Source organism: Dendrobates tinctorius, unplaced genomic scaffold (genome assembly GCF_039654945.1).
Source record: "Dendrobates tinctorius isolate UK_male_01 unplaced genomic scaffold, ASM3965494v1 ptg000097l, whole genome shotgun sequence".
Taxonomy (NCBI): Eukaryota; Metazoa; Chordata; class Amphibia; order Anura; family Dendrobatidae; genus Dendrobates; species Dendrobates tinctorius.
In genome coordinates, this window is record NW_027361765.1 from 30,392,941 (window position 1) to 30,417,159 (window position 24,219).

General features: G+C 46.4%; 1 protein-coding gene across 2 annotated transcripts in view; it reads left to right on the forward strand.

Moving 5' to 3' along the window:
* The first annotated feature begins 14,604 nt into the window (after positions 1 to 14,604).
* The window catches only part of DNAAF4 (dynein axonemal assembly factor 4), a 61,834-nt gene continuing 52,219 nt past the window's right edge, over positions 14,605 to 24,219 (forward strand). The window contains exons 1-4 of one of the 2 annotated variants that reach the window (XM_073587018.1): positions 14,605 to 14,844; positions 15,728 to 15,875; positions 18,491 to 18,624; positions 21,587 to 21,797. In XM_073587018.1, the coding sequence (XP_073443119.1) occupies positions 14,722 to 14,844; positions 15,728 to 15,875; positions 18,491 to 18,624; positions 21,587 to 21,797 (616 nt within the window). In that variant the 5' untranslated portion in view covers positions 14,605 to 14,721. The remainder of the gene's footprint in view (positions 14,845 to 15,727; positions 15,876 to 18,490; positions 18,625 to 21,586; positions 21,798 to 24,219) is intronic. The other variant, XM_073587017.1, reaches the window with a different exon arrangement.

Consider the following 24,219-nt stretch of genomic DNA (forward strand, 5'->3'; position numbering starts at 1 on the left):
AAGTAAAGTTAAATCATCAAACATACCGATTTTTGGGGTTCTTCAAATATCCTACACTTCGAGTCAATTTTTTCTCTTTCTTGATATCATTGTTTCCTAGGGATTCAAAATTGCTATTACTAAAATACCAACATATATACAGCGCTACAAAAACAATATACCAGCAATAAAATTGCACACAGAGACATACAGACTGCACTGCCCATCAATGCAGCCTGATCAGTGCCCATCAGTGCGGCCTGATCAGTGCCCATGAGTGCGGCCTGATCAGTGCCCCTCAGTGCGGCCTGATCAGTGCCTACCAGTGTGGCCTGATCAGTGCCCATCAATGCAGTCTGATCAGTGCCCATCAATGCAGTCTGATCAGTGCCCATCAATGCAGCCTCACCAGTGCCCATATTGGTGGAACTCCACTTTTTCCTCAGGCTCAGACTGGTGTGGTGCAAGAATCCTCAATAGGCAGCATTGGTCCCTAAAAGGCAGGTAAATGTCCCCAATAGGCAGCATGTCTCCAATAGGCAGGTAAATGTCCTCAATAGGTAGCACAGGTCCCCATTAGGAAGGTAAATATCCTCAATAGGCAGGTAAATGTCCCCATTAGGTAGCACAGGTCCCCAATAGGCAGCACAGGTCCCCAATAGGCAACATAGGTCCCCAATAGGCAGGAAAATGTCCCCAAAAGGTAGAACAGGTCCCCAATAGGCAGGAAAATGTCCCCAATAGGTAGCACAGGTCCCCAATAGGCAGGTGTGGCGCCCCTAAGGCTTCAGTCGCCACAGAGGTACTGCACCTTCCCCTAAGGTGTAGTGCCCCACCATCCAGGTAAGGTGGGAACTCCTGACCACGCTCCACACCTGCATTCCACACACAGGATAGTTCAGTGGGGACACCTATCAGCTTCAGGCTGGGGGTTAGCAGAGCACCCCTCGTGGAACCCTGCTTCGAAACACGAGATGTGCTGGGAGGCGGGTGGAGAGAGATGATACAAAAGAGTGGGAAGAGCGAGAGTTAGTGGTTAGTTGGAGAGAGGGAGAGAAGAGAGAAGATGGGTGTCTGAAAGACGTGCTGCAGCAGGTCCCAGTGATCTGGGCTGCTGGCACGAGAAAGACCAGAGAAGGAGACTGATAAGATTGATAACCTAACCTTCCATAAGTGAGAGAGAACAGATTGGAATGAAGGAGAATAGAAGGACGGTGGGAAGCTGGTTGAAGAAAAATAGAGAATCCTTCCAGTCCAGAGCGCAAAGGCCGGGGCCCGGTCCACGAGGTTGATTGGATCTTTATGTCCGGCAACAGACAACGGAGGAGTAGTGAGCCGCTAACGCCTTGCTCCCATCATAGACTTGGGACACAACAGCAACTGAATAGAGAGCCGGGACGCAGTGAGGAGTCCCCGAAGCAGGCTACAGCTGTCTGTCATACAAGTAGAGACTAGGAACACCTAGAGAGAGGCATTCCAGGGTAACTAAGTACTGGAGTGCTTCGCACCTAAAGGCGCATTGGAGGAGTCGTTCAGTGAAGGTACATATTGGCGGAGTGTGGAAGGGAGAATCCTATCTGGCCTGGAGGTTGGCTGGAGCCCTGGCCTGGAGAACACAGTACGGAGGCAGGCGTGTGTGTGAACTGCAAACAGTGAGTAAAGCCTTGGAACCGCACACCCTGGTGTCCTCCAGTTATTCCAGCACCGCTACACCTGGGTAACAACATCTATACCATTCTGCGCCTCTCCTCACCGATTGCACCTACACTGCCCTGGGACTACAGCTCCACCTGTGGAGAGCTACACCATCTTTGCTGCACCACACCATCAGTCCCAGCAGATCTGCACGCAGCGTTGGCTCAACATCTTACTTGCCAATTACCACGGGTAGCGTCACAAACTATCCATATAAACTATATTACAACATCACCACCATTGATATTGGGCGCCCAAGGCCACGGACCGTGTCACCGCTGCTGTGACACACATCCCCCTGACACTGGCCTGGTACCTAGTACAACGCTGCCCTGGGTGAGACGGGGCGACCCAATTTTGGCGTCACGAACAGGATGACGAGACCCGATGCCATCGGGTTCTGTGTGCCTTGGATTTACAACTTTTGAAAATGTGCAGAAGACCAAGTTTAATAGACTGTAAAATGGACATTAGAAATGGCTGCTGGCGCGGAGAAGAAGGGCGTGAAGAGATGGGAGGTCCTAAGAAAAGACCGTGAAGAGTCTTGGGCCTTCCCTGCCTGAATTACTATGTGACACATGCATGGCCCACCCCCCGAGGGGTTCGTATACTGGCTTGGTATGGAGGCGCTGGAAGAAGATGCCGCCCCCGGAAGGAGGGGCAGAGGAAGCCAGTGGCGAGCAGAAGGGCGGAGCAAGGAGAACGCCATTTTGGAGAGTGAGGGAAGGAGGCCTGCGGAGTGCGGGGGAAAGTGCAAACCCCCGGCGCCATGGCTGACGGCTCCAACCCGATCCGCGACGAGATGAACTGTCGGCATTTGGAAGAAGAAATAGTCACGCTGACCACCCGGCTGAGGCAGGAGGCCTTGGGGAGACTGAGCCGGCAGCATGCGCAGGAGGGGCCTACACCCGCGGTACTTGCGACACCGGTACCCGTCGCTGCTACATCGGATCTTTCCTTGGCAGACCCCACGGAGCTTGTACCTGCTGCCATGCCACCAGCAGCGTACTCTGCCCCTTCTTTGCTGCTGATACCGGAGGAGTTGTACATAGCCGAGGGAGCTGAAGCGGAGGAAGAGGAGCCCCTGCTCGGGCCTGGCGCGGCTGTGCAGGTCCCGCCAGCCGCCCCCACAGAACAAGAGCTGCTTTTGCTGCTATTGGCTCCACCGCCATCCCCGATATCTCACTGGGCAGCGCCCGCTGCCCCCACACCTGCACCGGAGCAGAGACCGCGCCGCCGGGAACTCCCAGGTATATACCCCGGTCTTCCTAATGGGTTGCTGGGGAGGAGGAGGAGGACCATGCTGCTAGGAGTACGGCTAGAGCCAGCATGCCCGATCCGACATCTACAGGCCAGAGGGGGGTCTGGATCGTTTTGGGATGGTGATCTTGGGATTCCTTCACTGCCAAGCCCCCAGGCAGTGGTTTGTCAGAGCCGACAATCTGGGGAAGCCTTAGGAGCTAGACCTCCTACCAGAACAGTGGAACCACCTATTGGGGAAGAACAGTTGACAGGTATGGAGATACATCATGAGTTCCATTTGCTACAGCGGGACGAAGATACCACCTCTGAGAACAATTCCAGTTCAGCTTCCAGAACCCCAGGAGGGGATCACCAGTAGAAGAAAAATAATTTTCCAAATTTCGTTACCCAGGAGGGTTTGTTGCACCAGTTGTGCCTTTATCTTTTTGTTCATCATGTTGCCCAGTTTTTGATTGGCAGCGTTGTTTTGAAATGGTACTGAAGAGATCATAGACGCTGATTGATCCAAAAACTTTGATTGTAAATAGTTTGCACCTCTTTAGGTGCCCTTTCTTGGTTTTACATATAGGACCCCTTTTGTGAAGATAATGGTTACACAAAGACTCTTTGCGAAGATGATGTTTTTGAATGGACACTTTTCGAAGAATGATGTCTACCTTAAGGGACACTGCAAGAAATCCCGGCTGGGAGCAGTGTTCAGCACTTTGCAAGAATTTTTGAATGTTTTATGAAAAAGTATTTGATAATGTTGTGTCTTATGAAAAGTAAATGTCTTTTATAGAATATTTGATACAGAGAATTAGAAAAGTTTTGAAATAGAATGTGAGAATTGAATAAAGACTGAAGAATTGAAAGTGACAGGTGACAGGCCAAGTGCAGATGGTCAGTGTCTTGCGTCCAGTAGAGAAAGAGAGAAAAGAAAGAAGAAAAAGAAAAGAATAATTGTAATGAAGAAAATGTGTTGAGTATAGCACTTTGAATTAAGAATTGCACTTAGGTAAATTTTTGATACTAAGAAAGGAAGTTAGCCTGTTTGTAACGTTTAAGAAATGTGCCTCCTACATTAGGAAGAGTAGATAAGTATTGTTAAACAGCATGTAAAAATTTTTTCTGTGTTCCTGTATTGTACCTTTTGTTGTCTTGCAGCCTGCGGACGTGCTGTGTTTAACGGGGGGTATGTGGTGCCCCTGAGGCTTCAGTAACCACAGAGGTACTGCACCTTCCCCTAAGGTGTAGTGCCCCACCATCCAGGTAAGGTGGGAACTCCTGACCACGCTCCACACCTGCATTCCACACACAGGATAGCTCAGTGGGGCCACCTAACAGCTTCAGACTGGGGGTTAGCAGAGCACCCCTCATGGAACCCTGCTTCGTAACACGAGATGTCCTGGGAGGCGGGTGGAGAGAGATGATACAAAAGAGTGGGAAGAGCGAGAGTTAGGCCGGGGTCACACTGGCGAGGAATACGGCCGAGTGAGAGGCGCTAAAAGCACGCATTAGACACGGACAAATGATTCTCTATGGGGTCACTCGCACCAGCCGTATATTTCTCACCCGTATTCTACGGTCCGTGCCAATCGCAGCATGCAATGCAAGTCTATGGGTGCACGAAAAATACGGATTACACACGGACCACACATGTGACTTGCGAGAAATACGCACCCGGTGTCTTTTAGCAAAGCCGGCAATATAGTGCGCTATACAGTAAACTCACACTGACAGTTTTAATAAAGAAACGAAAGAATAGATATAGACACATAGAATACATATATATATGCATTCTATGTGTCTATATCTATTCTTTGGTTTGTGTTATAAAACCTGTCATAGGGCTCCATTATATGTCCATTTTGCAAGCCTGCGAGAAAATCTCGCCATACGGATGCCATACGGATTACATACGGATGCTTACATGCGCAAAATACGCGACCACACCTTGATTACGGATGACATACGGAGCACTGTTTAGGGGCCATTCATCCGTATTACGCATGTAAAATACTGACCGTATTTTGCGTCGGTTAGTGTGAACCCGGCCTTAGTGGTTAGTTGGAGAGAGGGAGAGAAGAGAGAAGACGGGTGTCTGAAGGACGTGCTGCAGCAGGTCCCAGTGATCTGGGCTGCTGGCACGAGAAAGACCAGAGAAAGAGACTGATAAGATTGATAACCTAACCTTCCATAAGAGAGATAGAACAGATTGGAATGAAGGAGAATAGAAGGACGGTGGGAAGCTGGTTGAAGAAAGATAGAGAACCCTTCCAGTCCAGAGCGCAAAGGCCGGGGCCCGGTCTGTTGTGAGTTCATTTTCCCCTTTACTACTGAGGCCCGAGGAACTCCCTCTTCTGGTGAAGAAAGGTAGTGAGCCTGATTATCAAACACCTGAGCCTGATGATGATGACTGGCTGAGTGGAGTTACTGACTGGATATAAGGCTGCCGACGCCCTTCTGCCCTGCGGGTGATTTCTCTGTGGGATCCTTGGAGACCAGTCTGAATTCCTGCTCTTCTAAAGCTAAGTTTTCTGCTCGGCTTTTTGCATTTGTGCTTTGACTTTGTTTTGCTTTGTTTTTCTGGATTTCTGCCATTCCCTGCTGGGGTGAGCTGAATTCCTTTAGCTATGTCTTCTGAAAATACCTGAGTGCTGATTTAGTTTTTGAAGCCTAGCTGCTTCAGGGTCTTTTTCCATATCAGCTTGTTGGATAGGGTTTTGGCAGATTGCAGACAGCAACCTTCCTTTCCTGTTCTGTTTAGTTAGCTTGGGCCCCATCGTTTGCTCAGCCTATCTTTCTATCTGTGTGTTTTTTCATCTTGCTTCACCGTCATTATATGTTGGGGGCTGCCTTTTACTTTGGGGTCTGCTCTGGGGCAGTTTAGATTTCCTTTTCTGTCTTTAGGCTATTTAGCTCTCCGGCTGTGATCGAGGGGGTCTAGGGCACCGTAGGAACCCCCCACGGCTACTGCTAGTTGTGTTGATAGGTTCAGGGGTCTGCAATCTGATAGTTGCCAACTTCTCTGGTTTTCTGGACGTAGCTTCTATTTTTGTGTCTGCCTCCTACGGTGACTCAATCATAACAGAATCACCCGCCATACCGCAGATCCTAGGGTACTCAATAGCAGGAAAGAATTGTAAAAAAAAAAAAAAAATGTGTATATTTTTTCCTCTATATCTCTGAGGCCGTAGGGGGAATTTTTTTTTTCTCTCAATGGAGATAAAGCAATTGTCTGATCGTGTGGAGCAGCTCGCTGCAGAAGTGCGGGGAATTTCCACCTACCTTGCTCATTCACATGCTGCTGAACCAAAGATTCCTACACTTGATGTATTTTTTGGGGATCGGTCTAAATTTTTGAATTTCAAAAATAATTGTAAATTATTTTTTGCCTGGAAGCCTAACTCGTCAGGGAGCTCCGCGCAGCAGGTTAAAATTGTCATCTCTTTGCTGCGTGGCGATCCCCAGGATTGGGCGTTTTCTTTGAAACCAGATGATCCTATTCTGACTAATGTGAACGCATTTTTTCAGGCCTTGGGGTTGTTGTATGACGAACCTAATGCCATTGATCAGGCTGAAAAGACCCTGCTGGCATTGAACCAGGGTCGAGATTCTGCAGAATTGTACTGTCAAAAATTCCGAAAGTGGGCAGTACTTACTACCTGGAATGATAATGCCTTGGCTGCTCTCTTTCGGAAGGGGTTGTCAGAAGCCGTAAAAGATACTATGGTGGGATTTCCAGTTCCCTCTGGTCTTGACGATTCTATGTCATTAGCCATTCAGGTTGATCGGCGTTTGCGCGAACGCAAAGCTGCACGAGAGGTGTTGCCACCTGTTGAACAAATGTCTGAACCTATGCAGTGTGATAGAGTTTTGTCCAGAGAGCAGCGTCAGGAGTTCAGAAAGCGTAATAAGTTGTGTTTTTTCTGTGGAGATGCCTCGCATATTATTTCTGTCTGTCCTAAACGAGAGAAACGCTTTGCACACATGTTTTCTGTTGGTGGTGTTCAACCTAAGTTTCTTCTGGCTATTACGCTGATCTGCTCCCTGTCCACATTTTCCGCCAAGGCTTTTGTGGATTCGGGAGCAGCCCTAAACCTAATGGACTTGGATTTTGCTAAATGTTGTGGATTTCCGATGACACCTCTGCAGACGCCTATCCCTTTGAGGGGGATTGATGCTACTCCTTTGGCTAAAAATTAAACCTCAGTTTTGGACCCAGGTGGTAATGCGGGTCGCCCCAGACCATCAAGAAAATTGCAGATTTTTGGTGTTGCATAATCTGCATGATACTATTGTTCTGGGGTTTCCCTGGTTACAAATTCATAATCCAGTTTTAGATTGGAAATCTGTGTCTGTGGTGAGTTGGGGTTGTCGGTGTGCCTTTAGTGAGGCTCCGGTGTTTTCCACCTCTCCTCAGTCGCATGATGTTCCTGATTATTTGGCGGACTTTTATGATGCATTTAGTGAGAATGAGTCTGCGTCTCTGCCTCCTCATAGGAGTTATGACTGTGCAATTGAACTGAGCCCGGGGTGTAAATTTCCCAAGGGTCGGCTCTTCAATTTATCTGTACCCGAGCACGAGGCTATGCGATCCTATATTAAGGAGGCGTTGGAGAAGGGTCATATTAGACCATCCTCGTCACCCTTAGGTGCCGGTTTTTTTTTTGTAGCCAAAAAGGATGGATCATTAAGACCTTGTATTGATTATCGTGCCCTCAACAAAATATCAGTATCCGTTACCCCTGATTTCTGATCTATTCTCCAGAGTTAAAGGTGCTTGCTGGTTTACCAAGCTTGACCTCAGGGGGGCGTATAATCTTATTCGCATTAAGCATGGGGATGAATGAAAGACGGCGTTTAATACTCCGGAGGGACATTTTGAGTACCTGGTGATGCCTTTTGGGCTCACTAATGCCCCTTCTGTCTTCCAGTGCTTCATGAACGATATTTTCCGAGATTTTGTCGATAAATTTTTGATTATCTATCTGGATGATATTTTGATCTTCTCCAAGGATTTGGATTCTCATGTGGAACATATTCGGACTGTGTTCCGGATCTTGAGGGAGAATTCCCTGTATGTCAAAGGACCTAAATGACTTTTTGGAGTACAGAGGATTTCTTTTTTGGGATTTATTTTGTCCCCGTCAACTATTGAAATGGACCCGGCCAAGGTACAGGCCATTTACGATTGGGTTCAGCCCACTTCTTTGAAGGCCCTCCAGAAGTTTTTGGGTTTTGCTAATTTTTATCGGAAGTTTATAGCAAAATTTTCTAGTATTGCCAAGCCATTGACTGATTTGACTAAGAAGGGTGCTGATGTGTTAAATTGGTCTCCGGAGGCTGTTTCTTCCTTTCAGGAGCTGAAGCGAAGATTCACCTCCGCCCCGGTTTTGCGGCAACCTGATGTTTCACTTCCGTTCCAGGTGGAGGTGGATGCTTCTGAGATTGGTGCAGGAGCTGTTTTGTCCCAAAAGGATCCTGTAACATCTAAAATTAATCCCTGTGCTTTCTTTTCCCGAAAGTTCTCTCCATCTGAATGTAACTATGATGTGGGGAATCGGGAACTGTTGGCCATGAAATGGGCATTTGAGGAGTGGAGACATTGGTTGGAGGGAGCTAAGCATCAAGTCGTGCTCCTTACTGACCACAAGAATTTGATTTACCTAGAGTCGGCTAAGCGATTGAACCCTAGACAGGCTAGGTGGGCCTTGTTTTTTACACGTTTTGATTTTGTGGTTTCTTTTCTTCCTGGAACTAAGAATGTCAAGGCAGACGCCCTCTCTAGGAGCTTCTTTGCTGATTCTCCTGTGGTGACCAAGCCTGCTACCATCTTAGGTGAAGGGGTAGTTCTTTCTGCCATCTCGCCCGATTTGAGACGTGCTCTGGAAGAGTTCCAGGAGGACAAACCTGAGCATTGTCCCAGTGGAAAGTTGTATGTTCCTGACCAGTGGAAGAAGAGAGTGATGTCTGAAGTTCATTGCTCTGCTTTGGCTGGTCATCCAGGTATTTTTGGTACTAGAGATCTGGTGAGTCGGTCTTTTTGGTGGCCCTCCTTGTCTCGTGATGTCAGGAATTTTGTGCAGTCCTGTGGGACGTGCTCCCGGTCTAAATCGTGTTCTCGCTCTAGTGGGTTGTTGATGCCTTTGCCTGTCCCCAAGAGGCCATGGACCCATATTTCAATGGATTTCATCTCTGATATGCCTGTCTCTCAAAGGATGACTGTTATTTGGGTGATTTGTGATAGGTTCTCTAAGATGGTTCATCTTGTACCACTCCCTAAGTTGCCGTCTTCCTCTGAGTTGGTGCCCCTGTTTTTGCAACAGGTGGTTCGCTTGCACGGGATTCCTGAGAACATTGTATCTGACAGAGGAGTTCAGTTTGTGTCTAGATTTTGGAGAACTTTCTGTTCCAAGCTGGGAATTCAGTTGTCCTTCTCCTCTGCTTTTCACCCTCAGACCAATGGGCAGACAGAGAGAACAAACCAGACCTTGGAGTCATATTTGAGATGTTTTATTTCTGCTGATCAGGATGATTGGGTTTCATTTTTGCCCTTGGCCGAATTTGCTTTAAATAATAGAGCTAGTTCTGCCACTTTGATGTCACCTTTTTTTTGTAACTTTGGGTTTCATCCTCGATTTTCTTCAGGGCAGGTGGAGCCCTCTGCCTGCCCAGGTGTTGACACTGTGGTGGAGAGAATGCACCAGATCTGGGACCAAGTGGTGGATAAGTTATCTCTCTTCCAGGAAAAGGCCCAGCGGTTTTCCAACCGACATAGGACCATTGGTCCCCAGTTTAAGGTTGGTGATATGGTGTGGTTATCATCAAAAAAATATTGCTATGAAGGTGGCTTCTCCTAAGTTTAAGCCTAGATTTATTGGACCTTACAAGATTTTGGAGATTATTAATCCGGTCTCTTTTCGTTTGGCTCTTCCTGTCACATTTAAAATCCATAATGTGTTCCATAAATCTTTGTTGAAGAGGTTTGTTGAACCTGTTGTTCCGGGGGTGGCACCTCCAGACCTTGTATTGGTTGAAGGTAACATGGAATATGAGGTAGAGAAAGTACTGGATTCCCGTCTGGCTAGACGGAGACTCCAGTATTTGGTTAAGTGGAAGGGTTATGGTCAGGAGGATAATTCCTGGGTCTCTGCCTCTGATATTCATGCCAAAAGATTGGTGCGTGCCTTTCATCGGGCTCACCCGGATCGCCCTGGTGGCATGGATGAGGGTTCGGTGACCCCTCCTCAAGGGGGAGGTACTGTTGTGAGTTCATTTTCCCCTTCACTACTGAGGCCCGAGGAACTCCCTCTTCTGGTGAAGAAAGGTAGTGAGCCTGATTATCAAACACCTGAGCCTGATGATGATGACTGGCTGAGTGGAGTTACTGACTGGATATAAGGCTGTCGACGCCCTTCTGCCCTGCGGGTGGTTTCTCTGTGGGATCCTTGGAGACCAGTCTGAATTCCTGCTCTTCTAAAGCTAAGTTTTCTGCTCGGCTTTTTGCATTTGTGCTTTGACTTTGTTTTGCTTTGTTTTTCTGGATTTCTGCCATTTCCTGCTGGGGTGAGCTGAATTCCTTTAGCTCTGTCTTCTGAAAATACCTGAGTGCTGATTTAGTTTTTGAAGCCTAGCTGCTTCAGGGTCTTTTTCCATATCAGTTTGTTGGATAGGGTTTTGGCAGATTGCAGACAGCAACCTTCCTTTCCTGTTCTGTTTAGTTAGCTTGGGCCCCATCGTTTGCTCAGCCTATCTTTCTATCTGTGTGAGTGTTTTTTCATCTTGCTTCACCGTCATTATATGTTGGGGGCTGCCTTTTACTTTGGGGTCTGCTCTGGGGCAGTTTAGATTTCCTTTTCTGTCTTTAGGCTATTTAGCTCTCCGGCTGTGATCGAGGGGTCTAGGGCACCGTAGGAACCCCCCACGGCTACTGATAGTTGTGTTGATAGGTTCAGGGGTCTGCAATCTGATAGTTGCCAACTTCTCTGGTTTTCTGGACGTAGCTTCTATTTTTGTGTCTGCCTCCTACGGTGACTCAATCATAACACCGGTCCCCGAGGTTGATTGGATCTTTATGTCCGGCAACAGACACCGGAGTAGTGAGCCGCTAACGCCTTGCTCCCATCATAGATTTGGGACACAACAGGAACTGAATAGAGAGCCGGGACGCAGTGAGGAGTCCCCGAAGCAGGCTACAGATGTCTGTCATACAAGTAGAGACTAGGAACACCTAGAGAGAGGCATTCCAGGGTAACTAAGTACTGGAGTGCTTCGCACCTAAAGGCGCATTGGAGGAGTCGTTCAGTGAAGGTACATATTGGCGGAGTGTGGAAGGGAGAATCCTATCTGGCCTGGAGGTTGGCTGGAGCCCTGGCCTGGAGAACACAGTACGGAGGCAGGCGTGTGTGTGAACTGCAAACAGTGAGTAAAGCCTTGGAACCGCACACCCTGGTGTCCTCCAGTTATTCCAGCACCGCTACACCTGGGTAACAACATCTATACCATTCTGCGCCTCTCCTCACCCATGGCACCTACACTGCCCTGGGACTACAGCTCCACTTGTGGGGAGCTACACCATCTTTGCTGCACCACACCATCAGTCCCAGCGGATCTGCACGCAGCGTTGGCTCAACATCTTACTTGCCAAGTACCACGGGTAGCGTCACAAACTATCCATATAAACTATATTACAACATCACCGCCACTGATATTGGGCTCCCAGGGCCACGGACCGGGTCACCGCTGCTGTGACACGCATCCCCTTGACACTGGCCTGGTACCGAGTACAACGCTGCCCTGGTTGAGACGGGGCGACCCAATTTTGGCGTCACGAACAGGATGACGAGACCCGATGCAATCGGGTTCTATGTGCCTTGGATTTACAACTTTTGAAAATGTGCAGAAGACCAAATTTAATAGACTGTAAAATGGACATTAGAAATGGCCGCTGGCGCAGACAAGAAGGGCGTGAAGGGATGGGAGGTCCTAAGAAAAGACCACGAAGAGTCTTGGGCCATCCCTGCCTGAATTACTATGTGACAGATGCATGGCCCACCCCCCCCCCCGAGGGGTTCGAATACTGGCTTGGTATGGAGGCGCTGGAAGAAGACGCTGCCCCCGGAAGGAGGGGCAGAGGAAGACAGTGGCGAGCAGAAGGGCGGAGCAAGGAGAACGCCAGAACGCCATTTTGGAGAGTGAGGGAAGGAGGCCTGCGGAGCGCAGGGAAGTGCAAACCCCCAGCGCCATGGCTGACGGCTCCAACCCGATCCGCGAGATGAACTGTCGGCATTTGGAAGAAGAAATAGTCACGCTGACCACCCGGCTACGGCTGAGGCAGGAGCCTCACGAGCGTCACGAACTATCCATATAAACTATATTGCAACATCACTGCCATTGTTATTGGGCGCCCAGGGCCACGGATCGTGTCACCGCTGCTGTGACACTCATCCCCCTGACACCGGCCCGGTACCGAGTACCCCGCTGCCCTGGGTGAGACGGGGCGACCCACAGGTAAATGTCCCCAATAGGCAGCACAGGTCCGCAATAGGAAGCACAGGTCCCCAATAGGCAGCACAGGCTCGAAATAGACAGCACAGGTCCCCACTAGGCAGCACAGGTCCGCAATAGGCAGCACAGGTCCCCAATAGGCAGCACAGGTCCCCCAAAGGTAGCACAGGTCCCCAATACACAGCATAGGTCCCCAATAGGCAGGAAAATGTCCCCAATAGGCAGGTAAATGTCCCCAATAGGCAGCACAGGTCTCGAATAGGCAGGTAAATGTCCCCAATAGGCAGCCCAGGTCCCCAATAGACAGGAAAATGTCCCCAGTGCAGTTCATGAGTTCAATGTCGGCCTGGCCAGGGGCCGGATAAAAGTCCTTGGCGGGCCGCATGTGGCCCGCGGGCCGTAGTTTGAGGACCCTTGGTCTAGGGTTAATAATGGATTGGTGTCTAATTGACACCTCAACATTATTAATAGGCTTAAAGGGAATCTGTCACCCCTTTTTTGAGATATCATATAATGATATCATTCAATTGTATGTCGGTTCAGATGTATGTAAACTGCCGCTGTCCGGTCCGTTGGGCGGGGCTTATTCACCTGCTCCCCCCCTCCCTGTCTTGCTCTACGCATTTCTTCTTGTGTAGAGCAAGACGGGGGGGGGGGCAGTTGAATAAGCCCCGCCCATCGGACCGGACTGTGACAGATTACATACATCTGAACCGATATAAAAAAGGTATTTATGCATGAAAGGTGCGGGGTCAGGGGGAAGCAAAAGTACTAAGAGAAACCTTATGTGACACACAATTGATTGATATCATTATATGATATCTCAAAAAAGGGTGACAGATTCCCTTTAATGTCACCTTCCAATCGCAAGGTGGCATTAAACCAATAATATTAACCCATTTGCCACCGCTACAGGGCAATGGGAATAGAGAGGCTAAATGCCAGAAAACGCACATCTTATAGATGCGCCTTTTCTTGGGTGACTGGGGCAAATTTTTTTTAGCCAGGGGTGCCAAAAACAATGGTCTCTCTCAAGGCTATTAAAATCTGCCCTCACTCACTTGCTTTCTCTCTCTGGTTGCGAAATTTGCGCGGGAGCCCACGCAAATTTTTTCTACGAATTAACCCCTTAATTTAACACCTACATCTCCCAAATTTGACACGCATACCCTAATCTAATTATTAGTCAGGGACATATAAAAATAAAAAAGGAACTAAATGGTTTACTATATGTAAACCATGTCTTATATCCTGTCGGCTTTTGCAATTATTTTACAAAAGCCGACAAATGAATTACCGGCTATTCTGCTATCTTTTATATATGTGTGTGTGTGTGTGTGTGTGTGTTTTGAAGAATTTTTTTTTTTAAGCGATGTGTACAGTGTTAGTTCACAATGCTATTTTAACATGAGTTTTTACATGGAGAGAACTGCTCTATGTAAAACCTCATGTTAAAATCGCATTGCATACACGTCATATGGAAAAATCGCACGGAAATCGCATTGCACTCGCATGACAATCACATAGCACTCGGCCGTTTTTTGGGTCCTGAAATCGGACCTTTTTTTACTCGCAAATAGGGATGAGCCTTTAGGGTAAACGCTGAAGAAGAACAGAAAAGCCAGAGATGCCATTGTTATACAATGCCAAGAGGGATCAAAGCTTTACATCAACCCCAAATTCTTCCAATGAAAATGACAGATCGGCATGCAGAAAGAAGCCACGGAGGAGTGACAAAAATAAATAAGAATATACACATGGAAACATTTATAGATGTTTACAAAAGTCTGAATTTGTAATATTCTCAAATTAAAAATAACACTCCCCAAGTTTCGGCATGGCCATCAGTGGACTGGCACGAAGAATTATGTTTCCAGGTCATTTTTACTACATACTAAACCCACAAACAATTGGGGATTTTTTTTATTTCACATTTTCACCTTACTTGGATTTTTTTCCCGTCTAGCACAAGACACGCACACAAAAAAGTTATGGCTCCGAGAAGGAGAGGTAAAAATGAAAAAGTGCCCAGCTGGGAAGGGGTTAAAGTCTCGTCAATCTCTTATATAAACCTCAAAATAATAAAAAACGGCGCATCCCGCGGGTGGAAGGGGTTAATGGGCTGTCGCCCGCGACGCAGGAGGAGTTTGCTCTAATAGCGAGGTGCAGGGAATGCCGGGACTTGTAGTTCTCGGCTGCGGTCACCAAACAGCTGTGACTGGAGAGACCGGAAGTGCAGGACTGGATGTTGTCTGTTGTCAATGGCGACGAGCGACCAGCGTGGTGGCCAAAATGCCGATCACCGTGAGGGACTACACCTGGCAGCAGACGGAGAAGGAGCTCTACATCTCGGTGCCGCTGAAGGGAGCGGCCGCCGGCGCCAGCAGCGTCCTGTGCACGGAGCACTACATCAAGGTGATGGGGCGCGGTACACACGGCCCTCAGCGCCAGGCTCCGCCCCCATGGCACGGGATCAGTGCTGCTGCCAGGGGGGGATGCTGGTCCCCTTAAAGAGCTTGGCTCATCTTAAATGGGGGAAAAATTGCAGTGCACAAGCCAGCAACTGTGCAAGTCACCTCTTCTAGAAAATTGTCTCTGTTCTCAGATACAGGGACTTCTTATTGATTACAGCTTGTTGCTTAGGTTACCAGAGGTGGCCAGCCGCTGCCGCAGTCTCTCTGAGGTGGCCAGCTGCTGAGAGCAGCGCTTCCAGGCTCTTTGCACTAGAGCTTGCAGGCGCTGCCCTGTGCTGCAGAGGTAATGCCGTCTCTGCTTGCCGTCTGCCCTAAAGGGAGAGTACCTGTCAGTCACCTGGAGCGGAGCGGGACTTGTCTCTTCCATGCTGCGGTTTAGGCAGCCTTGATCAGCTGACGGGTTCCCATTAAAGAAAACCTGTCATAGGTCCAAAAAAGAATTTTACCTCACCAAAATCCTCAAGCTGCCGAGATTCTGCCATTGGTGTCGGGTTTTCATTCGTGCATTTTGTGGAGATATCTCTGCCACTGTATGGCCGATTGGAACATAAGGCATACTCAGATGAGCAGAAGAAATAAGAGAAACAATGGCCACCTTCACCCGGACAGCGGACCGCTTACATGCCCCTTTCTCTTTCCAGAGCTCGCTCGCTTTACTCATGAATTGTCTTGTTTTTCTACAGCGCAGAAACAGCGATGGTGATTGCCAAGTTCCTTATCCTGATAGGGATCGCCCAAGCCTTATTTCAGGACACTATTAGTAGGGTACACAAATCACCAAAATGTTTAGCAAACCCCTCTGATTGAATCTTTCTGCCGCGCAGGTGAATTTCCCGCCTTTCCTGTTTGAAGTTTTCCTCTTTGCAGCGATTGATGTGGACAGAAGCATCACAAAGATTGGAAATGGAATCATCCTGTTTACCCTGTACAAGCAGGAGCCCCGGGTCTGGGAGTCACTGTCCCTGGTGAATGGTAGGTGCTGGATAAACGTGCCATGACGGGTGGCAATGGCGGTGCAGAGGTGGCATTTGTCCATATGCGCCGTTTCCACATTACATAAGTGCAGTATTCTGCAGGGCAGGTCCGAGGTGGAAGAGCACGATGAGAAGTCCACAAAACTATACGGGCTGTGTGTCCATATGTGGTAGAGGCTGCAGAATATACGCAAGTTTCCTTTACAACAAATATAATCCCATTTATTACAGTACAGGTCCAGTCCATGTCGGTCTGGGATGCCAAGGGCCCACCAGTAACATCAACTCCAAGGCCCACATTTCAGCTACATGCAAATAGGACTTTGTCCTCATTCACAAATAGCAATAAACTGGGTTGATTGTTGAATAAAAAAGCTGCAGGGTTTGTCTGTACATAGTCAAATGTACTGTCCCGAGTACTTGTCACAACTCTTTTGTCAGAATACCGGTGGCCAGAGGTCTTTCGCTTTCCTTAACGCTAGGGACGCCCTAGCTATCCCTGCTCCCCAGATTACTTCTAATGGTGAAGACGCCGGGGCCATGTACTTTGCTAAACTCCTGAATTAGCAATATACACACGTCGTCAAAATTGTTGGTACCCCTCATTTAATGACAGAAAAACCAACAATGGTGACAAATAACTTGAATCTGACAAAAGTAATAATAAACCAAAAATGTATGAAAATGAACAAATGAAAATCAGACATTGCTTTTCAGCCATGCTTCCACAGAATTTAAAAAAAATAAAAATCATGAAATAGGCCTGGACAGAAATGATGGTATCCCTGAAAATAATGTGACAAAAGGGACATGTTAAATCAAGGTGTGTCCACTAATTAGCATCACAGGTGTCTATAGTCTTGGAATCAGTGAGTGGGCCTGTATAGAGGGCTACAGATACTCACTGGGCTGTTTGGAGACATGGTGTGTATCACACTCAACATGGACCAGAGGAAGCGAAGGAAAGAGTTGTCTCAGGAGATTAGAAAGAAAATTACAGACAAACATGGTAAAGGTTATAAGACCATCTCCAAGCAGCTTGATGTTCCTGTGACTACAGTTGAACATATTATTCAGAAATTTAAGCTCCATGGGACTGTAGCCAACCTCCCTGGACTTGGCTGCAGGAGGAAAATTGATGACAAAGCAAAGAGATGGATAATACGAATGGTAACAAAAGAGCCCAGAAAAACTTCTAAACAGATTAAAGGTGAACTTCAAGCTCAAGGAACATCAGTGTCAGATCGCAGCATCTGTCGTTGTATGAGCTGAAGTGGACTTCATGGGAGACGACCAAGGAGGACACCATTGTTTAGAAAAAATCCTAAAAAAGCCAGACATGGAATTTGCCAAACTACATGTTGACAAGCCACAAAGCTTCTGGGAGAATGTCCTATAGACAGATGAGACAAAAATGGAACTTTTTGGCAAGGCACATCAGCTCTATGTTCACAGATGAAAAAATGAAGCATATCAAGAAAAGAACACTGTCCCTACTGTGAAACATGGAGGAAGCTATGTTATGTTTGTTATGTTCTGGGGCTGCAACTGGCACAGGTTTTCTAGAATCTGTGCAGGGTACAATGAAATCTCAAGATTATCAAGGGATTCTAGAGAGAAATGTGCTGCTCAGTGTCAGAAATGTTGGTGTCAGTGGTAGGTCGTGGGTCTTGCAACAGGATAATGATCCAAAACACACAGCTAAAACACCCAAGAATGGCTAAGAGGAAAACATTGTACTATTCTGAAGTGGCCTTCTATGAGTCCTGACCTAAATCCTATTGAGCATCTTTGGAAAGAGCTGAAACATGCCGTCTGGAAAAGGCAACCTTCAAACACGAGACAACTGGAGCAGTTTGCTCTTGAGGAGTGGGCCAAAATACCTGTCGAAAGGTGCAGACGTCTCAATGACAGTTACAGGAATCGTTTGATTGCAGTGATTGCCTCAAAAGGTTGTGCAACAAAATATTAAGTTAGGGATACCATCATTTCTGTCCAGGGCTATTTCATGAGTTGTTTTTTTTTAATTCTGTGGAAGCATGGTTGGAAAACAATGTCTGACTTTCATATGTTCATTTTCATACATTTTTCATTTATTATTACTTTTGTCAGATTCAAGATATTTCTGTGACCATTGTGGGTTTTTCTGTAATTAAACGAGGGGTACCAACAATTTTGACCACGTGTGTATCCAAGTGAAGTGGGGAGTAATAGTGGGGAGTAATAGTGTAATAGTGGGGAGTAATAGTGGGGAGTAATAGTGTATGAATATACACAAACCAGACTAGTAAGGGAGGATGTAGGAGGGGTCTTGCATAGGTATTGACATGAGCAGTTAGGAGGCCCCCCTTACGCACAGCAACAGTCATTTGCCCACACATGGAATTCTGTCTTGTGTGGAGCTCCTGAGACCCAGAGCCACAAAAAAGTCCTGACTATTAGGGCATCTGGCGTTATTGATCTAGGTTACTATGTTATCTAATTAACCTCTTAAATCCCGTTTATGTATATTTTGGGAGGGCTGGACATCTCCTTTAACAAAAGCGTTTATGTTTATTTTGGGGGGTGTGAGGGGCTGGACTTCTCATGTAATAACAATCATTTTGTCTTTAGTCAATAAGGAGACAATGCAAATACTTAGGGAGAATGCCATCACCAGGGTACAAGAGAAGGCCAAGGAGGAGGCCCAGTCCAAAGCTTTGCGAAAAAGAGAAAATGAGAAATACTCCCTAGAGGTCATGATGAAGGTAAGGGTAAACCAGTCTATGTCCACTGAGCCCACACTGGTATGTCATCATATGAAACATCTGAGATGAAGTGACCACCAGTGATTAGCTGTCATCTGCGTTTTTAAAAGCCGAAACTGAAGCTTTTCTGTACTAAAAAAAAAAAAGTACATTAAAAAACACGGCTTCAAATGTGAATCAGAAATGCATAAAAAACCACAGTAAAAAAATGCATTAAGTTTATTGAGTGATGCTGTGGCCACCAGATGGATTCTGCCCGGGAGTACGCATATCGCATACTTGCTGCCAGTGCCTGCGCTGGGAGGATTCGCATGTCTGCAGTCACACAGGGTAACTGCAGACTTGTCAGTTTAGACCAGACAACCCCTTTAATGCTGTTTTCCTCTATAGGGAGCCTGAAAAGAAAGTATGTTAAAACGTATGTAAAAAAGAACTGCATTTCCTTTAAGTCCAGAATCAAAGCTTTTCTGTATAAAAATAAATGCATTAAAGTGGTGCTTCAAATCTACACAAAAAGCCCCACAGCAAAGGCAATAATCAGATTGTTATTGCGTATGTCATGTATGTATTCTGTATTGCTGCTTACAATGCTCCATTGTTCGTATGATCATACTTTGGACTCCATTTGCCTTAAATTGTTGGCTTCGTCAGGGGCAAGTCTGAATGCCAGTTTTTGGACGGAGGCGTGAACGCACTGCTGAATTATGTGTGGACAGACTCTAAATTAATAAAGGTTGGAATAGCTTTTCTTAAACTGCTTTCTGATGCTTGACTGTAGTCAAAATAATTTCCACTGATATTATGTTACATTGATTTGGGGGTGGAACTAGTGGTATGGCCAACTCTCCAAAGTGTCCGAGGAGCCATTTTTCCACACAAGAACACCAGGCCGCATGTTGCTCATGTTACTGTGAGCAGTCTGCATTGCCTAAACGTGCTGCCATGGTCTGTAGTGTCTCCGGACTTATCCCATATGTGCTTAATGGGAGACATCGTAAGGAGGTGAGGGCCTAGCCCTGTAAATATTGTTATTATGTATTAACTGTGTTCCTTACATGTCTGTGTGCAGTATATATGTTGTGTGTGTGTGTGTGTGTGTGTGTGTTTACGGCCACATGACAATAGTTAGTTGTAGTATCACCTAAGGGACACTAGATGGGGCACCGAGCATACTGTAACTGAGGGAACCTGTGGAGAGGGTTAACTTAGGCCGGTTTCACATTTGCGCTTTATAGCGCAGCGACGGCCTGCGCACGGCCACCGCTAAGCCCCGCCCCCTGACGGCTCCCTGCCCGCCCCTTCCGGTCATCGCCGTCTACTAGCGCACATGGACGCTTGCGATCTGCGCACCCTATCTTTAGCATAGGGTGCGCAGATCGTGCGCTAGCAGGATTTTGCTGTGCGCTGCGCACTTTTGAAGGTGCGCCGTGCGCACCGAAATGCAACATGCTGCGTTCGGCGCACACGGGCGCCCCTTCAAAAGTGTGCAGCGCACGGCAAAATCCTGCTAGCGCACGGCCAGCGCACAATCTGCGCACCCTATGCTAAAGATAGGGTGCGCAGATCGCAAGCGTCCATGTGCGCTAGTAGGCGGCGATGACCGGAAGGGGCGGGCAGGGAGCCGGCAGGGGGCGGGGCTTAGCGGCGGCCGTGCGCAGGCCGTCGCTGCGCTATAAAGCGCAAATGTGAAACCGGCCTTAGAGGAGTCGCTAGACCGGAACAAAAAGGAGATAGTTTTCCCTCATGAGTTAGGGGAAGCCATACTGGAAAGTGGAGTACAGCAGATGCCTACAGCAGTAGCCAGTGAGGAAGGTCACTGGAGGTCTTACAGTTAGAGACTGGGAACTGCAGGACTAGGGAGACTAACAGAGGAGTCTCAGTGCTCAAGTCAGCTAGCAAAGAAGAGCTGAAGTGACAACCAAGCCAGTCTATGGAAACCAGCCCGTGTCTGGAATTGTCAAGCCAGGGAGGTCAGTGGGTGAGCCCCCGGTAGAAGTGGCAGCTGGAGTACGGGAGCTGTGTGAAGAGTCTAGTGAGTTGCAAATCTAGGACACGTACAGGAGCAACAGTGCCGTAAAGGGGTGAGCTGTAACGGATAAGACAGGTACCTTCGTGGGCTGAAGTCGGTCTTAGGAAGAAGAGTCATAGTTCCGTGTTCCGTGTGACTTGTCCACTTGCTTGTGTGGTTCATACATGTGTAACGGAGGAAGAAGTAACATGCTGCTGTATATGAAGATGTATTGCTGTTACCGAGTATAGAGTCCTGTAGCCATTGTGGATATGTTGTGCCCTGAAGAGAATAAAGCTGAGTTGTTAAAGTTGTTTCCAGCCTCTGTCTGCAGTCAATTGAGTCCTCAAAGTGAACAGCATAACGGAGATGGAATAGCCTCCAGCACAGTGAGTACTGGAGCGACAGCAGAAGCTACCTCCCGGCGGCCATGGTATTACAACATCATTGGTCCGCAATTGTAACAGTAGCTGCCAGCAGCGGATCTTGATTATTTGCCCAAGTGCATTCAGCGTGGCAGAACATTCCTTAGGCAACCATTAATAATCTCATTGATAGAATGCCAAGGCATGTAAGTGCTTGTATTTCTGCGCTTGGCGCTAATGCTTGGTACTGAATAAATTGAGATGTTTTGAGACTTTTGTTTCCCTTTTTGTCATTTGCATACCATTAACATGAATATCAATCCTATGATTTCCATAATTCCAGGACTTTTCCTTCTTGGTTCTGCAGTTTCACTGTAGAGAAGTGTATGTTAGATAGTATCTAATGGAAGAACTTGTAATAGTTGATGTATAACTGTAAGCTGGGAGATGAAAAGGCCTGGAAGCTACGAACACACAGTAACTAGGCTATATGATTCATTAACTTTAACAAATAGACCAGTTTTATAGCTACCTGATGTAACTGGCTGCTGAACCTTAGGACTTTAAAATGAGTTTTTTCCTTTGTTAGATTGATGAAGAAGGACGAAAATGCATTGAGCAATTGAAAGAAGAAGAACGACGGAAAGCAAATGAAGAGTTGGAAAAGTTTAAGGAACAGCAGAGAATAGAAGAGGAGCAGAGACAAGTCCAGAGGGAGATAAATAGAAAGGAGGCAGAAAAGCGGAAGAATGCCATAAATAAATCCAGGGTTCTGAATTCTGCAAAACCTTCCGTACAAGGTATCTTCAACATATGAAGCAAATGGTATTCAGAAATAATGTGCGGGCAACAGATGGCATCATGTAGCCCTAGCTTACATGCTGCTGGGACTAGCAGTAAGAAGCTGTTGCAATGTTAGTGGACCCACTGTGCTATGGCCCGGACTTAGTGTGGAGGGGTGTAACTAAGCAGCTACCTGATGCTCACTGGAGTCTCTGTTGGTAAGGTCAGGCTTGTGCAGCAAGTAGCTGCCAGGTACAACTCCAGGGCAGTGTCTGCAGTAGCAGTTGACACCAAGGATCAGAGACGTTAGTCCGGATAGAGTCCTAGACAGGACATGATGGCCGCTTGGAACATGTACAGACTGTGTGGCTCTGGATAGCAGACATGATGGCCACGTGGTACTGGTACAAACTGTGCGGCTCTAGATAGCAGACAGGACAGCCACTTGGTAGTGGTACAGACTATGCGGCTCAGGATAGCAGCCAGGATGGCTTCTTGGTACTGGTGCCCACGGCTTATTCCTGGCTTCTCATTCAAAACACATGCACGTGTAATTAAGTCAAGTGTGCATGTATATGGTAGGAATAGCTGATGCATAAAGCTACCTAATGAATATGATGGCAGACGTAGTGCTTTGTATCAGATCTTCAGTAATCAAAATATCTGATCGTTGTCAAAGGGGCATTGTTAAGCCCCTTTCTTGAAATCATTGGTGCTCTTGGGATTTTCTGCATGTAAATAAATACAGACGATTAAGTATTGAACATGTCACCAATTTTCTAAGTACTTATATTTCGAAAGGTGCTATTGACATGAAATTCATGAGACATCAAGTCATACATGTTCATAAATTATATGCAATAATGAGAAATCACACAGGGAAAAAGTATTGAACATATGAAGAAAGAGAGGTGCAAAAAGCCATGGAAAGTGATGACACCAGCTGAAATCTATCGGTAATTAGAAAACAATCCTGTCACTTAGTGAAAAATATCAGTTGGTTCAACTGATGGCCTATAAAAAGGTGTCTCATTACCAAGGTGCCAAACAAGAAACCTCTCATGATGGGTAAAACCAGTGAGCTGTCTCAAGACCTTCACAACCTTATTGTTGCAAAACATACTGATGGCATGGGTTACAGAAGATTTCCTAAATTACTGAAGATTCCAGTGAGAACTGCTGAGGCCATATTCTGTAAGTGGAAAGACCATCATTTAACCATAAACTGGCCACGACCAGTTGTTTCCCGCAAGATTTCAGACTGAGGAGTAAAAAGAATAATTAGAAGAGTTGTCCAAGAGCCAATGACCACCTGTGGAGAGCTACAGAAAAAGCTGTAATCAGCAGGTAAAATTGAAAGAAGAAAGACGGCACAATAAGGCGCAACCACCTGATTAACAAAGTGAAAAAAAAGGCTTTATTGTAGCAATAGTGATTAAAACCATTATTGTAACACACTGATTAAAACCATTTAAAAAAAAAAAAATTAAAAACCATTGTGCAGGCTGTGTGACATGGATAGCAACAATATGTTGACAAACAATATAATCTGCTTTATTACAATAGCGAGTGATGTTATGGTCTTGATACAATTAATTTCCTACCAAGTATGCAGAAAATCATTATGATAGTAAATATGTAATTCTTAAATAGAAAAACATACATTTGTCAACATATGACACAATAAATAATAGCCCATAATAAAAATCATATTCTTCCCCTGATGAAGCTACAAGGTGTAGCGACACGCGTAGGGACGGGCAGTGCAATATAACATTAATCATTGGTGAGTATGGCCATTTCTGCATTTATATAATATGCATGGAACCACAGTATTTGACACAGTATTAGGTGCTCACATGTCTTTGTATTGCCAGGGGTGATATATTTTTTTTTTTTTATTATGGGCTATTATTTATTGTGTCATATGTTGACAAATGTATGTTTTTCTATTTAAGAATTACGTATTTACTATCATAATGATTTTCTGCATACTTGGTAGGACATTAATTGTATCAAGACCATAACATCTCTTGCTATTGTAATAAAGTAGATTATATTGTTTGTCAACATATTGTTGCTATCCATGTCACACAGCCTGCACAATGGTTTTTAAAAAATTTTTTTTATTTTTTTTAAATGGTTTTAATCAGTGTGTGCACTATTGTTACAATAAAGCCTTTTTTTCACTTTGTTAATCAGGTGGTTGCGCCTTATTGTGCCGTCTTTCTTCTTTCTTGTTTCCATACATACTGTATATTTATGGCACAATGGTAGCACCCTGTGCTTAGGATATTGCTTCCATGTGGTGGTGCCCGCCCATTCCATATTTTCTCAGCAGGTAAAATTGTTAAAACAAAAAAAAAAGTTATAAGTAGTGCACTCAACTTCCATGGCCTGTATGCACGCTCACCACACAAGACTCTATTGCTGAGCCAA